Genomic DNA, 16,763 nt, shown 5'->3' with positions numbered 1-16,763 from the left:
TGAAAAGACAAATAGAGGGCTAAGCTTAAAGAAGAGATACGAGTTTAATTCAAACTAGAACACTATTCAGTTATTGGATCATAACTGGAGTTATAGAGCTTGGATATAGGTTTGGTTTATATATGTGGAAAGCTAAGACATAGACCTAAAACTTTCATGCAGAGTCCAAGATTCATAATGAGCGTTTTCAAGTTCAAACTGTAATAACAAAAAAGAAGTCAGAATCTGTTTTACAACCTAGACATTGTTTAGTGTTTAGTCCATATCTCAAGTTCTAGAAGTACAAATATGCTTATTCTTGTTGTTTTAGAAAGCTGAGACAAATTCCCAAAACTTTTATCCGGACTATCTATTCAAATTCTAATGTTAGCAATAATGTTTTGTTCATACAAGATGATCATGGTTGTCACCAAGCCAAGACGTGGCCACCCACTCAATAATTAGTCATCAAATCAATAATTCTGAATTTTAGCCTATAAAAGGAGGCATTTGCCATACATTTAGACATCTTGGTGTTCAGATCAAGATCGTACTCGTGCTTTCTTTCTTTGTATTTTGGTAATGTTTAAGTTTTGCTTTCATTAATCTCTTATTTATGTTTTTCATCATAACTATGTTCTTATATAGTTTATTTATATTTCTTTTCTTCACAATGTTTAGCTAAGTTTATTATGTCAAGGTAAAAGGGTTTCACTAATGGTGTTAGAATAGGTATAATATAAACTCAATATGGACTTCAATGTTTATATCCAAGAAAGTTTATTATTAACATGTCTTATCTTTTTATCTTACTAATTCTTAATACCTTTTTTTGTTAAATGATTAATCTAGATTTGTGTTGTACAACCCTTGACACAACAAATACTTGGCACTTTCATAGCCTACTGTATGGTATAACTAACACCTGTGCTATGAAAGGAACTTGATTTGTTATTAACATAAGTTAATATCATGAATTCCTGACAATATTTAAAAGTATGGTGTTACTAAAATAAGATAATTAATATCATCGTGTTAACATTTTATAATGAATTATGAAGGGTAAATCATTCAATTGGAACCTCCTTTGTGTCTGGTTTCCAGTTGATTAATAAAAAGAGTTTATACTATATTTATTTCTAATATTATTAGTGGATCCTTTAATCTTGATAATTGCTTTTATCTTTGATTAATACTCACATCAATATCACATCTAAAAAATTCTCTTCAACTCTTTTTCATTTTTTTGTTTATAATTTTATATAGTTTACCTTCATATGGTTCGACCCCAATCTTGCCGTGTTATTTATTACTTTGACACTCCTGCACTTGGGATAAGACATCAATCTTTTGATCGTGTCAAATTTTTAGTGCCATTATCGGGGAGGTAAGTTACTATATAAATAATATATTTTATTTTATTTTTCTTTTCACTTTTATTGTTTTTCTAATTTTTGTTTCTTCTTTTTCTGTTTCTTTCCTTCTACACTTGCATGAGAGTTTGGATACACATATTAAGTGATAAACTTTCTAGGAAATCCTTATCATTTTCAAAAAACATGGCCGAAAAGGATAATCAGTTGCTTCATAATGAGAATAATGAAAGTAATCGAGTTAGAACACTTAGAGACCACATGAATCCTACAAGAACAAGTACACCCTTATGTATAGTTTTCCCTCTTGATGCATTTTACTTCAATTTTAAGCCAGACATTATTCAACTTTTACCTTCTTTTCATGGCTTAGATCTAGAAAATCTATATTTGCATTTGAGAGAATTTGAAGAAGTTTGTAACACTTATAATGACACAAATTATAGCATGAACATCATCAGATTAAAGCCTTTTTCTGTTTTCTTTAAAAGATAAAGGTAAAACATGGCTATAAAATTTAAGACCAGGATCCATTTGCACTAGGATGAAATGCAACAACATTTTTTAAAGAAGTTTTTTCCATCTCATAGAACAAACTCTTTCAAAAGACAAATCACCATATTCACTCAAAAGCCAGGAGAAACATTTTACCAGTGTTGGGATAGGTATACACACTTGCTCATTACATGTCCTCATTATGGTTTTGAAACATGGAGATTGGTTTCATATTTTTATAAGGGTTAACAACTAAAGATAGGTAAATTGTGGAATTGATGTGCAATGGAACTTTTAAAGATGAAGCAATGGAGTATCTAGACTTGTTAGCTAAAAATGCTCAAAATTAGGACACTATAGGTACTTATGAGGCACCGAGTAAAACTCAAGATCATACATCTAGTGGAGGCATGTACAACCTTAGGGAAGATTATGACCTTCAAGCCAAATTTGTATCTTTAGCTAAAAAAATCGAGACACTAGAATTAAAAAAGAATGGTCAATTAAAATTTGTTCTGAAAATTGTGTGTCAAATCTGTGAAACTAATGAACATTTAACCAATGATTATCTAAATTTGCCTTCTTTCAAGGAATGTCTCCATGAAAAAGTTAGTGCTTTAAATAGTTTTCAATGGCCAAATCATGATCCATACTTACAAATATACAACCCTTGTTAGAGAGATCATCTAAATTTTAGTTTGAAGAGTAGTAACAACAATGCATAAACTTCATAGCCACCATTTCAAGCACACTATGGTTTTCAAAATTCTCATGGATATGCACATCCTTATGCTTCATCTCCAAAACAAAATCTTGAGGAAACATTGCATGTATTCATTGCAAAGCAAGAGACAATCAACACTCAACTTGCTCAAAGTATGATAAATTTTAAAGATACTCTGGCAAAATTCACATATACTCTCAGTTTTCAAAAGAAAGGTAAGTTTTCATCTCAACCACAGCAAAATCCTAAAAGACAATACAATTCAAGTGCAAGTAACTTTGGAAGCCAACACATAGATCAAGTCTAATCAGTCATTACTCTCTACAGTGGTAAGGTTATTGAAAAACCCATTCTTGAACCTTGTGAGAAAGAGGATGAGTCAATCTCTAAGGGTAAGGAAAGGGTTAAACTTGAACATTACAAAGAAAAGACTAATTCTCCACCAGTACTTTTATTTCCTCATGCCATGACCTAAAAAAAAAGTCAATCACGATTCTAAATTTTTTTTAAACTTTCAAATAGGAAGAAATTGAGGACAAAAAAGGCACCAAAAATATTGTTGCGAATCATTTGCCAAAAGTGACAATAGATTCGATATCTGACATCACACCAATTGATGATTACTTTCCTAATGAATCTTCACTTGGTCTGCTAATATTGACAATTTTCTTGCTTCAGGATTTTTGTCACTCATTGGAATACCCAAGATAAAATAAATTTTTTGAGAGGTGAAAAACTTTTATTGGGATGACCCTTAGCTATTCAAATATTATCCTGATCAAATATTTCAAAGAAGCATTCTTGACACTAAGGTAAGTAGTATCATTAAATTTTTTCATTCCAAGGCATATTGGGGTCATTTCTCATAAAAAAAACAACTATAAAAATCTTACAATATGGATTTTTTTAGCCCACCATGTTCAAGGACATGCATGCATTCTGCAAAATCTGTGAAAATTATCAAAAGGTAGGATTTATTACAAAACATTGAGAATCTAACTAAAAAAGAACATGTTTGCCAGTTTTTAAGAAAACTGGATGGGAAGCTTATTCCCGACCCATAGAGGGCTTTAAGCCATTCTTGGATGTAAAACTAAGGGAAGATATGATCCATAATAATAACTACGTGTATATACACATGCTTTTCCAACAAGAAAACAAAAAAAAAGGGAAGAAATGGAGAGAGAGTCCAGTTGGCCTCCATAAAAGTGGTATGACTGTATTTTTAATTTCTTATCTATAAATCTTCTTTTCCTTCCTTTTATTTCTACTCAACCCATACAACCACCAAGAATAGAGGAGTGTAACAAATGAAGGCATCCTCGGCTCTTACAATAAAAAATGTTTGTGTTTTTGGTGGATCCTGTCTTAGGAAAGACAAAGAGTTTATTAAATCAGCAAATCATCTTGATTGGGTACTAGCTGAGAGAAAGATTCATTTAGTGTATGGGGGAGGCAACCTTGGGTTAATAGGGAGTGTGTCAATATCTGTATTTTTAGGAGGCAATCAAATTTTAGAGGTCGTCCCCAAAGCTTTAGCCAAGGGGGACATCATTGGAAAACAATTGGAGAGGAACTACAGGTCTTCACAATATCTAAACGACTGATTGTAAGTTTGAACATGTTGATGTCTTCATTGCCTTACCAGGTGGTCTTTGTACATTAAAAGAGATATTTCATATTTCATTGTGGGCCCATCTAAACATTCACCAGAAACATATAGGTTTGCTAAATGTTAATGGTTTTTATAATAATTTACTATCTTTTCTTGATCATGGTGTGGAACAACAATTTCTAACATTTTCAGCACGAAAAATCCTCATCTCTGCTGCTCTTCCTGAACAATTGATTGATGAACTACAATCTTTCATCTCTGTAGTGGATTCCTCTATGAGTCAAATCAATTGGTTAATCACGGAATGCTGTAACAAGCTTAGATTGGATTTGAGCCTTAATTTGTAAAAACTTGTGTTTTTTGGTTTTATTAATAGCATATTATTTGTGTTTTGTTCTTTCTTACATTTGTTTCAGTATGTTTCAGGTTTGTCAGTAGTCATTGTTTCAGGTGATGTGTTCTATACTCTATCTTTCTATCTTAGGACATTGAGAACAATGTCTCATTTTGGTTAAGGGGAGATGGTAGTTTATAGAAAAAAATTACTATTTCACTAATATTAAAACCATTTGATAGAACTGTTATTGTTAGGATGACAGAGTAAGGAGGAATTCTATTGACTCTTGAGACGTATCTTAGTAATCATTTTCCAATGGTTATTCGTAACAAGGTCTATCATAACACTTCTTGAAATATTCAAGTTTACAAACTCTCGCATTGTTATCACTTGATTCTGCTCATATACTCATTTAACAAGTATTCTTAAATCTTTATTTTCACACACACACTTTAGCATATGATTGTGGGTTCCATATTGGATTATTATATTATTTATGTTCTTTTGTTAAAGGTAATAACTAAGAGAAATGGATAGTATATAATTTTCAAAAAAAATGATAATATTAATGAAAATAAAAATGTAAATAAGTTTGGTTTTGTAGCCTCCCTAACCTAAGCAATTAAGTTTGAAAGGATGTTTTAACACCTAATACCCTAAAGTCACCTAACTGGGAGCTATTGACCCAATGCTTGTTATATGGGTTAAGGAAAAAAACTTAAGGGAATCAAACACTGCACAATTTATGTATTAGTATCTGCAACCCGAGCTACTAAGCTCGTATGCGTGTCTTAACATCTAATGCTTTAAGACCAACTGGTCTAGTAGTCATTAGCCTAAAGCTCGTTATATGGGTTAAAGATGCATTGTGTTTTAAATTATATATGTGTGTGTGTGTGTGTGTGTGTGTGTGTATAAAGAAAAAAAAGACAATAATCCCAACCCAAGGAAGTTTACTTTAGAAAAATATCAGAATAAAATTGTGTTTTTATCCAAGCAAAGCCCCAAAACTATGCGTTGATATATTAAACACAAAGTGAAGGTTTATTAATATCTGATTTAAGAAGTATGAAGTAGATATATATAAATTTAATGAGAGTTTGTTTATTTGGATAGATTAATAGAAGTTGAATAATGAATGCCTTACTTTTAAATGTCGCAAATTGTTTTAACGCTTTGATTACTAGGAACTAGTAATAAATTGGTTGGGGGGTGTGATTAGTACTCAAAAGTGCATTTTTATCAAGGTTTTATATCATTATATTGCACTTAAAGTATCATTTAAATTCCTAACTTGAGCATGTTTTATAATAATAAGTCTAATAACATAAGATATCTTTAATTTATGGTAAATGCTCATTTTAAATACAGACATATCTCACAACTTAAAGGATTGATTGTTATGTTTAACAATTAAAAGTGAAAATACAAAGAGAGGGCTAAGCTTAAAGAAGAGATGTTGTTCAATTCAAACTGGAACATCATTCGATTATTGGATCATAACTGGAGCTATAGAATATGGATTTAGATATGGTTTATATGGATGGAAAGCTAAGACATAGGCTTAAAACGTTCATGAGAGTCCAAGATTAAAAACAATTGTTTTCAAGTTCAAATTGTAGCAACAAAAGAGAGGTCCGAATCTGTCCTGCAGCCTAGACACTATTCAGTGCTCAACCCATATCTCAAGTGCTAGAAGTTCAAATGAGCTCATTCTTTTTTTATTGGAAAGATGAGACACATTCAAAGAACTTTCATGAGACTATTTGTTTAAATTCTAACGTTAACAATAATGTTTTGTTCAAACAAGAAGATAATGGTTGTCACCAAGTCAAAAGGTAGCCACCTACTCAATAATTAGTCATCAAATCAATAGTTATAAAGTTTAGCCTATAAAAGGAGGCATTTGTTATACATTTAGACATCTTGGTATTCAGATCAAGATCATATTCTTGCTTTCTTTCTTTGTATTTTTGTAACGTTTAAGTTTTGATTTCATTAATCTCTTGTTTATGTTTTTCATCATAACTATGTTCTTATGTAGTTTGTTTATGTTTCTCTTCTTCACAATGTTTAGCTAAGTTTATTATATCAATGTGAAAAGGTTTCACTAATGATGTTAGAATATATATAATATAAACTTAACATGGACTTCAATGTTTATATCCAAGAAAGTTTGTTATTCTTAATACCTTGCTTGTTAAATGATTAATTTAGATTTGTGTTGTACAACCCTTGACACAATAAATACTTCGCACTTTTATAGCCTACTGTATGGTATAAGTGACACTTGTGCTATAAAAGGAACTCGATTTGTTGTTAACATAAGTTAACATCATGAATTCCTGATAATATTTAAAAGTATGGTGTTACTAAAATAAGATAATTAATATGATCATGTTAAAAATTTATAAAGAACTATGAAGGGTAAATCATTCGATTGGAACCTCCTTTGTGTGTGGTTTCTAATTGATTAATAAAAAGAGTTTATACTATACTTATTTCTAATATTATTAGTGGATCTTCTAACCTTGACAATTACTTTTATCTTTGATTAATACTCACATCAATATCACATCTCAAAAGTTCTCTTCAAATCCTTTTCATTTGTTGTTTATAATTTTATATAGTTCACCTCCTTGTGGTTCGATTCCGGTCTTGTCGAGTTATTTATTACTTCAACACTCATGCACTTGAGATAAGACATCAATCTTTTGATCGTGTAAAAAAAAACATTGTTAATTTAAGGTTGTTGGTTCCTTGAATACCATAAGAACCTTTTGCTTTAGCCTAAAGACACCGATACTGCTTTGATGCATAGGTTTCTTAACTATTGTCTCCTTTGCCTTTTTTTTTTCTTTATATCTTAAGAAAAAACGATATGATTTCTCCTAAATTCTTTCATTTTTTTTTAAAAAATCAAAACTAGTTGTTCCCACTATAGGATTTCTTCCTCTATTTATAGAGGGATGTTATTCAAAACCCTTTAAAATTCATACAATATTTAGCTTAAAAGATCCATACAATTGTCTTGAAACTGAGTTGGGTATTAAAATCTTTCAAGCTAGCGACTATTACCTTTTTACATGATTTATGAGAGAAGATTAGAGCATGAAAATGAGATTCATTTCCTCTGGATAGTAGCTGCCCTGTTAAAAAGCAAAAACATATGTTTTTTTTCCTCATGGGGAGAGTCAATCAAAGCTATAAATTGGAGACAAATATTGCTTGAGGATAATCAAACATGTTTAAAACCTATAAAATTTGTAGAATTTAAAGGCAAAAATGACATTATTTTGCTTTAACCTTAATTTTATTCTTTTTAACTAACAAAACAGATTGTTTCACTTAATGTGAAATAGTATCATTTTTTAGTTTAATTATTTTTTAGGGTTTTTAATTTATGCCTAAAATGGTATTGTTTTCAAATGTTGATTTTCATACCATCCCTTTTATTCTCTTGCTTTTTCCACTTTCATTATCAGTCTTTTAATTATTTCATTTTTAGCTAATTTTGATTATTTATTTTAATTTCTTTCAATTTTGTGCTCTCATTGAATTGGAAAGAACCCTTAAATTTCTTTACTTTTTACATATCAATCTATGGCTTCCTAATTCTTTTAATTTAGGCCAATTTCAATCATTTTCTTAATTCTTCTCTTTAATTATTTTTCCTTAATTGAATTGGAATGGCTCTTCTAATTTTTCTCTTTCTACATTTTAGTCTTTGGCTTCCTAATTTTTTTTTTAGGCTAGTTTAACCATTTTCTTAATTTTTCTCTTTAGTTTTATCCCTTATTATATTTAAGATTATTTATGAATTTTTTTAAGTTTAATAGTTGACCTAAAATCTTATTATTTATCCAATATTCTCCTCCACTGATTTTTTTGTCCTTATATATATGTTATCATTTTCATGTATTTTTTTATACAATTTTTTTTTAAAATCGACTAATGATTAAAATTAAAAAGATATTTTATGAGATTTTTATTTTTTAATGTTTTTTAAAATAGATGAGGGTTAAAATTCTAATTATGACATTCTGGCTGATACGTTTACAAACTATGTCAAAATCCTCAAAACATACAACTAAGTCATAATAACTCACATATTCCTATGTTTTAAACTCCTGGTCATCACGTTTTACAAATATATGACATCAACATTTTAGATGGGATCATGTCTGTAAATCCCGAGAAAAAAAAAATCAAGGCTAGATTAAATTTAAAGGAAATAAACTAAACTAGAAAGAAGTGGGGGCAAAACAAATACAATTAAAGAAGATGGGGCCTAAATCCAAATAAGAATAATTATAGAGTATAAGTACTTCTTTTGTCACAAAAAAAAAAAAAAACAGATCTGGATATAACGTAAAGAAAGAAAAGAGGGAGTTTTATGTTCATTTTTACAAACCATCCAAGATTAAGGGTTGTAGGTAAAATAAAACACTGGTGGGAAAGGGGTTAATAAGAAGAGAAGAGGGAAGGGCCGACTGCCATTTAAAAAAAAAAAAAAAAAAGAGGGATCAAAACTTTGATGTGTATCGGGTAAGGTATTCTAAACCTGTTTTTATGAGTCATTTCAAGTTGATTTTGAATTGATGCCTGGATGTTAAACTATAGATTTTAGTTCTTAGACTTAAATTGAGGAAAAAGTATGAGTTACTAAATTAAAGAACTTCTTGTGTTGTGTGTAAATGGAAAGGCTGACGAATCTGGACAGTTTCGTCTCTTGATTTTCAAGAGATTTCAGGTAGGAGGATGAAAGAATTAGGATCAGGTTCCTTATAGAAATTGTAGTTTTGAATGTTGGCTAATAAATGAAATTGGTCTTGCTCAAATTGGAGTTATAGAACTCCCGTTATGGGTCACCAAATGAGACAGTGACAGTTCAAAAATGTCTAAACAGTAACAGTTCAAACAGTAACAGTTCAAAAATGTCTAGACAGTAACAATTCAAAAATGTCTAGACAGTAACAATTCACACAGTAACAGTTCAAAAATGTCTAGATAGTAACAGTTCAGACAGTAACAGTTCACAAATGTCTAGACAGTAACAGTTCAAACAGTAACAGTTCAAAAATGAGACAGTGACAGTTCAAAAACGAGACAGTAACAGTTTGGATTTTAAGTAGAAATAGTTCAAATATATGTATAAAGAAATGATGACTGAAAGAAAGACTTATTGGTTGTTGATATGTTTATAATAAAACATATCCATGAGTGAGAAGAACTTATGGGATAAACCTGTGAATTTCAGGAGGGACCACAGGCGTGGGGCAACAACAGCAGCAGCAGCAGGGGAGTACGAATAGAGCCTCTATTTCAGGTAGGTGAATCGCACCTATACTTCCTAGTTAATTTCCATGATTTATTTATATTACCAATGTGAAATGTGCATTTCTGAATGTATGGGTATTCAAGGTGAAAAGTTGTGTAAATTGCCAAATGATGAAATTATCATTGACAAAGAAAATATGAGAAGTGCGAAATGAGGCGTAAACTAGCATACATTTGGTGTATGTTAGGACCCCGGGTAATGGGATCATCATGTATGGACTAACATACATTTAGTGTATGTTAGGATCCCGGGTAAGGGGATCACCATGTATCGGCTAGCATACATTTAGTGTATGTTAGGATCCCGGGTAAGGGGATCGTCATAATTGGACTAGCATACATTTAATGTATGTTAGGATCCCGGGAAAAGGGATCACCATGTATGGGCTAACATACATTTAGTGTATGTTAGGATCCCAGATAAGGGGATCACCTTGGAATGACTCATATGGAGTGATGGTGATGGTACCGGTGATATTGGTATCGGTAATGTGATAAGCAAAAAGAAAAAATGATCATGTTCAATCTCTCATAGAGTCTATAATGAAGGTTGAAAGTGGTAGAGGGAACAATTAATAATAGTTGGACAAGGAAGGGATTATAATAATAAAAAATAAAAAAAAAAAAAACTAGAAGGGAGAGGCAAATGAATTATGAATACATGTTACTTTGTTAAATTGTTAGGTGTTCATGTTGTCATATTTATTGTAATATTCACCTTTCAATAATATGTATTTTATTTCAGGATCATCCCATGCACGACAAGAGTAGGTCCTAGCTTAGGCTCCTTTCTTGTAATTTAGTTTCTAGGGAGTATACCCTTGTAGTTTGTAAATATTAAAATGTTTGTATAACTTAATTTGTATAATTAATGTTTAAACTAGACTGAATGAATGTAACCAAGTAGTTCATATAATCATGCTTATGCCGATGTAATTATACTTATTTATCTTTATCCATCTATAATGATATCTTGTTATATAATGCATATCGTAAATATTGTGGTTGATAAAAGTGGGTATAAGTGTGGAAATTGAAAACCCATGATGATTGGGTCAGGATTTTAGTTAGGAGACACGAACTATTAGAAGTGTAAATAAATTCATGTCAATAACCTCGGACCTTCCGGTATCATGAACATATATGTATATATAAAAAAAAAATTATTAAATGTTTTATTTCGATTGATATGAGATTGTCGTTTTATCCCGAAATGGGGGATGTTACATTTTGGTATCAGAGCCCAGGTTGCTATTCTGGGGCAAGAATAATTCGATGATTTTGAAATCTATTTCAGGATGGTAAGAACAAGGCAAGGGGCCAGGACTGATCCATCCCCTGTTCGGGGAAGTGATCCGAGTTTTCATAATGAAAGTGATCCATATTGGGATCCCTTGGCAGACACCTTTTCTCATATACCTACTGCACCAGTGTACTCAGAAAGGGATGAGACAGTGAGACTCCAAGATGATTCGTTGTCCCGTCAGGCTGATGTATCCATGCCCGAGGTATCAGCCAAACAAGGGGGAGATAATATACCCCCACCAGTGACACCCGTAGCTGGATCAAACCCATTTTTAGATCCTGCTTTTATGGAACACATAGTGAGAGCTGTAGCAGCTGGAATGGTAGCGGGAGCCTCCAATACGACTCCTAGATCAGGGGGAGTAGTCACCATAGTGCAATGGGTGAAAGGTATGAGAGAGATGGGTTGTATGACTTACCATGGCGAAGAGGATGCTGAGGTTGCTGGGCATTGGCTAAGGAAAGTGGAAAGAGTTATAAACCAGATGCAGGTGCCAGAGGAACTACGAGTGGATTGTGTGACTCGACTGTTGGTTGAAAGTGCCCACTCTTGGCGGGAGACCATTAGAGAGAGGAGATCAGGGGAGGTATTAAGATGGAGGGATTTTCATGAAGAGTTTGAGGAGAGGTACTATTCTTGGGAGCATAGGAGGGAGAAAGAACAGGAGTTTTTGGATTTGAGACAGGGAGATTTGACGGTTCTGGAGTATGAGAGGAGATTTCAGGATTTATCAGTCTTTGCCTCCACCTACCTTCCCACGGAGCGCCACAAGGTAGAGAGGTTTCGTGATGGACTGAGGCAGGAACTGAGGATGATATTGATAGCCATGCAGTTTCAGTCTGTGCGGGAATTGGTACGGGCTGCTCAAGGTATGGAAAGGGTAATAAAGGATACCCCGAAGTTAGTGGGCGAGCAGAGTCAGGTAATGGGAGCTAAAAGGAGAGATTTTGAGCTTTTGACTGGGAGACCTCCTCTTTCAAAAAAGGGGAAGAGTGGGCAATCATCAGGACAGTTCCAGAGAAGAGGTGAGAGCTTCACCCCAGGAGGGAGCCTAGGAGGATCTAGACCGATCAGTGGAAGAGAAGCTTGGGGAGGACAGTCGAGACAGGGAGTTAGAACTGTTGGAGGGTCTACAGAGCAGAAGGGACCTGGATATCCATTTTGTCAGAGGTGTGAGCAGCGACACCCCGGAAATTGCTCTGAAATGCCGGGGAGATGTTATATTTGTAAAAGTGAAGGGCATCGATGGAGAGAGTGCCCGCATGTAGGCAGGGGCTGTTACTATTGTGGGGACATGAGTCACAGGAAGAAGGATTGTCCTCGTAAAACCATAGAGGGAGTCCATAGTCAGAGGATTGAGGTTCAGAGCCAGCAGCAATCAGTGACAGTTGATCGTCCTATCAGGTCTACTCAGTCAGGGACAAGTGCCACTCGTGGGAGGCCCAGAAATCAAGAGGGGAGGACTCAGGGTCGGGTATATCACATGACCCATGAGGATGTGGGAGCTGTACCTGATGTGGTGGCAGGTACTTTACAGTTAGATACAATACAAGTTTGTGCTTTATTTGATCCTGGAGCTAGTCATTCCTTTATATCTTATAGAATTGTGAATAACTTGCGTATGTTATCCAGTAACTTGAGTATAGGGGTGACGGTTAGTACGCCTCTGGGAGAGAATATACATATTGATGATATTTATAGAGGGGTAAAACTATATATTGGAGGATTAGAGTTGAGGATAGATCTTATGCCGTTAGAGTTATATGATTTTGATGTGATTCTGGGCATGGATTGGCTAAGTAAACATAAGGCACAAGTGGATTGTTTTACCAAGACGGTGACAATCCAAGGAATAGGTGATAAAAGGGTAGTGTTTAAAGGGGAAAGAAAGGTAATTCCAAGCTGTGTAATTTCAGTCTTGGTTGCTAGAAAATTACTGAGGAAAGGTTGTTCTGCTTGGTTAGCCCATGTAAGAGAATCGGGGAAAGGTAGCATAGATTTGGCTAGTATTCCTGTTGTGAGGGAGTTTCGAGATGTATTTCCAGAAGAGCTGCCTGGATTACCTCCAATTAGAGAAATTGAAGTTTCCATAGAAATTATTCCAGGAGTTTCTCCTATAGCCCAGTCTCCTTATAGGATGGCACCTATGGAATTAGCAGAACTAAAGGTCCAACTTCAGGAATTGTTAGATAAAGGCTTCATTCGGCCTAGTAACTCGTCATGGGGAGCTTCGGTACTGTTTGTAAAGAAAAAGGATGGCACCCTTCGTTTGTGCATTGATTATCATCAATTGAATAAAGTGACGGTGAAGAACAGATACCCACTTCCACGAATAGATGACTTGTTTGATCAGTTAAAGGGTGCTAGAGTGTTCTCTAAGATAGATCTAAGATCTGGATACCACCAGTTGAGAATCAAGGAACAAGACATACAAAAGACTGCCTTACGAACCCGTTATGGGCATTATGAGTTTTCAGTGATGCCTTTCGGGTTAACCAATGCTCCAGCCATGTTTATGGACTTGATGAATCGGGTGTTTCGGCCTTACCTGGACCAATATGTGGTTGTATTTATCGATGATATTCTGGTATATTCCAACTCTCATTTAGAGCATGAACAACATCTAAGGGTTGTGCTACATACTTTAAGGGAAAATAAATTATATGCAAAACTGGATAAGTGTGAGTTCTGGCTCAAGGAAGTAGTATTTTTAGGCCATGTGATATCCGCAGAAGGAATAATTGTGGATCCAAGAAAGGTCGAGGCCGTGTTAAAATGGGAAAGACCTACCAATGTGACAGAAATCCGGAGTTTCTTGGGTCTTGCCGGATATTACCGAAGGTTTATTGAAGGATTCTCCACCATAGCATCACCTTTAACCAAGTTGACTCGCAAGGAAGTCAGGTTTGTTTGGTCGGAAGAGTGTGAAGCGAGCTTTCGAGAACTGAAGGAAAGGCTCACTTCTGCTCCTGTGCTGGCCCTTCCATCGGGGACAGAAGGGTTTGTGGTATATAGTGATGCCTCAAGAAGGGGCTTGAGATGTGTATTGATGCAACACAGTCGAGTGATTGCTTATGCATCAAGACAGTTAAAGTCACATGAGGTGAATTACCCGGTTCATAACCTAGAACTTGCAGCGGTGGTGTTTGCTTTAAGAGTATGGAGACATTATTTGTATGGGACACAAGTCCAAATCTTTACCGACCATAAGAGTCTGAAGTATTTGATGTCACAGAAGGAGTTGAACATGCGGCATAGAAGATGGTTAGAGTTAATAAAGGATTATAATTGTGTGATTGACTATCATTCTGGTAGGGCTAATGTAGTAGCCGATGCCTTAAGTAGGAAGGGAAAAACAATGATGAATGATATGGAGCTTAAGGAACAGGAAAACATAGTGGAGTTAAAGAAGATGGGCTTGCAGCTAAGTGTTGGGCCCGAGGGATCACTGTTAGCTCAATTAAAGATCCGATCTGTGTTTCGAGACAAGGTCTTAATGGCTCAACAGGCAGATGGAAAGGCAAAAGAGATTAAGGAGAGGGTAAACAAGGGTATTGAGACATCATTTCAAATGCTATCCGATAGGCTAATAGCTATGGGTAGACGAATCTATTTGCATGAGGATAAGATTTTGAAGGATGAAATATTAAGAGAAGCTCATGAATCTCGATTTGCTACTCATCCGGGAAGCACAAAGATGTATAGGGATTTAAAGGAATACTACTGGTGGCCAAATATGAAGAGGGAAATAGCAGAATTTGTATCGAACTGTGGGATCTGTCAACAAGTAAAGATAGAACACCAGAAACCTGCAGGGGAATTACAGTCATTATCAATTTCAGAATGGAAATGGGAGGATATTTCTATGAATTTTGTGACGGGATTACTAAAGGGAAAGAAGGGGAATGATGCCATATGGGTGGTCGTGGATCGACTAATAAAATCCGCTTTGTTTTTTCCTATGAAGATGATTAATTCAGTGGATAAACTGGCAAAATTATATGTAAATGAAGTAATCAGACTTCACAGCGTGCCAGTTTCAATTATATCGGATCGGGATCCAAGGTTCACATCGAGATTATGGTCTAGCTTACAACAGGCAATGGGGACAAAGTTGAATCTAAGCACAGCATTTCATCCTCAGACAGATGGCCAATCCGAAAGGACCATTCAAACTCTCGAGGATCTCCTGAGATCTTGTGTGTTGGAGTTTGGAGGGAATTAGGAGGATCTCCTACCATTGGTAGAGTTTACTTATAATAATAGTCATCAAACCACCATTGGTATGGCTCCTTATGAAGCATTGTATGGGAGGAAATGCCGTACCCTAATTTGTTGGGAGGAAGTAGGGGAAAGGAAGCTTTTAGGACCTGAAATGGTGGAACTGACAACCGACAAGGTGAGGGTGATCAAAAAGAGGATGAAGGAAGCCCAGAATAGACAAAAAAAGTTATGCAGATAACCGAAGAAGGCCCTTAGAATTTCAAGTGGGGGATAAAGTATTTCTAAAGGTGGCTCCTTGGAAAGGCATCATTCGATTTGGAGTAAAAGGGAAATTAGCCCCAAGGTATATTGGCCCTTTTGAGATTAAGGAAAGAATCGGTCCAGTTGCATATCGATTAGAATTACCTCTATATTTGGATAAGATTCATAACGTGTTCCATGTGTCATTGTTGCAAAAGGCCAAAATAGACCCCTCACGGGTATTGCCACAAGTTCCTATGAAGATCGAGGGGGATCTAACCATGAAAACTAAGCCAGTCCAGATGTTAGATCGAGATGAGAAGCTGTTGAGGAATAAGAGAGTTCCCTTAGTGAGAGTATTGTGGAGAAGCTCTCGAATAGAAGAACAAACATGGGAAAGAGAATCCAAGATGAAGGAGAAGTTTCTGCACTTATTCTCCGACATAGGTACGTAACTTGAATTTCGAGGATGAAATTTTATTAGGAGGGGAGAATGTAAATCCCGAGAAAAAAAAAACCAAGGCTAGATTAAATTTAAAGGAAATAAACTAAACTAGAAAGAAGTGGGGGCAAAACAAATACACTTAAAGAAAATGGGGCCTAAATGCAAATAAGAATAATTATAGAGCATAAGTACTCCTTTTGTCATAAAAAAAAAAAAAAAACAAATCTGGAGATAACGTAAAGAAAGAAAAGAGGGAGTTTTATGTTCATTTTTACAAACCATCCAAGATTAAGGGCTGTAGGTAAAATAAAACACTGGTGGGAAAGGGGTTAACAAGAAGAGAAGAGGGAAGGGCCGACTGCCATTAAAAAGAAAAAAAAAAAAAAAGAGGGATCAAAACTTTGATGTGTATCGGGTAAGATATTCTAAACCTGTTTTTATGAGTCATTTCAAGTTGATTTTGAATTGATGGCTGGATGTTAAACTATAGATTTTAGTTCTTAGACTTAAATTGAGGAAAAAGTATGAGTTACTAAATTAAAGAACTTCTTGTGTTGTGTGTAAATGGAAAGGCTGACGAATCTGGACAGTTTCGTCTCTTGATTTTCAAGAGATTTCAGGTAGGAGGATGAAAGAATTAGGACCAGATTCCTTATAGAAATTGTAGTTTTGAATGTTGGCTAAT

At 34.5% G+C, this 16,763-nt stretch overlaps 1 protein-coding gene across 1 annotated transcript; it reads left to right on the top strand.

Annotated features, from left to right (window-relative positions):
• Window positions 1-11,161: 11,161 nt before the first annotated feature.
• LOC118036938 (uncharacterized) lies at window positions 11,162-16,088 on the top strand. Its single transcript, XM_035042805.1, has 3 exons — window positions 11,162-15,368; window positions 15,471-15,568; window positions 15,681-16,088. Exons 1-3 carry the CDS (start codon window positions 11,162-11,164, stop codon window positions 16,086-16,088), a joined length of 4,713 nt encoding a protein of 1,570 aa, XP_034898696.1.
• Window positions 16,089-16,763: the final 675 nt, after the last annotated feature.

Source organism: Populus alba, chromosome 1, assembly GCF_005239225.2.
Source record: "Populus alba chromosome 1, ASM523922v2, whole genome shotgun sequence".
Classification (NCBI taxonomy): domain Eukaryota; kingdom Viridiplantae; phylum Streptophyta; class Magnoliopsida; order Malpighiales; family Salicaceae; genus Populus; species Populus alba.
This window is presented reverse-complemented; position numbering and strand designations above follow the sequence as displayed.

Excerpts from the sequence above, each read along its gene's own strand:
- LOC118036938 (XM_035042805.1), top strand. The coding sequence starts at position 11,162 with ATGGTAAGAACAAGGCAAGGGGCCAGGACTGATCCATCCCCTGTTCGG. Across the intron at positions 15,369-15,470 it reads CGAGGATCTCCTGAGATCTT|CATTGTATGGGAGGAAATGC; the intron begins GTGTGTTGGAGT and ends CTCCTTATGAAG. Across the intron at positions 15,569-15,680 it reads TGGAACTGACAACCGACAAG|GTGGCTCCTTGGAAAGGCAT; the intron begins GTGAGGGTGATC and ends GTATTTCTAAAG.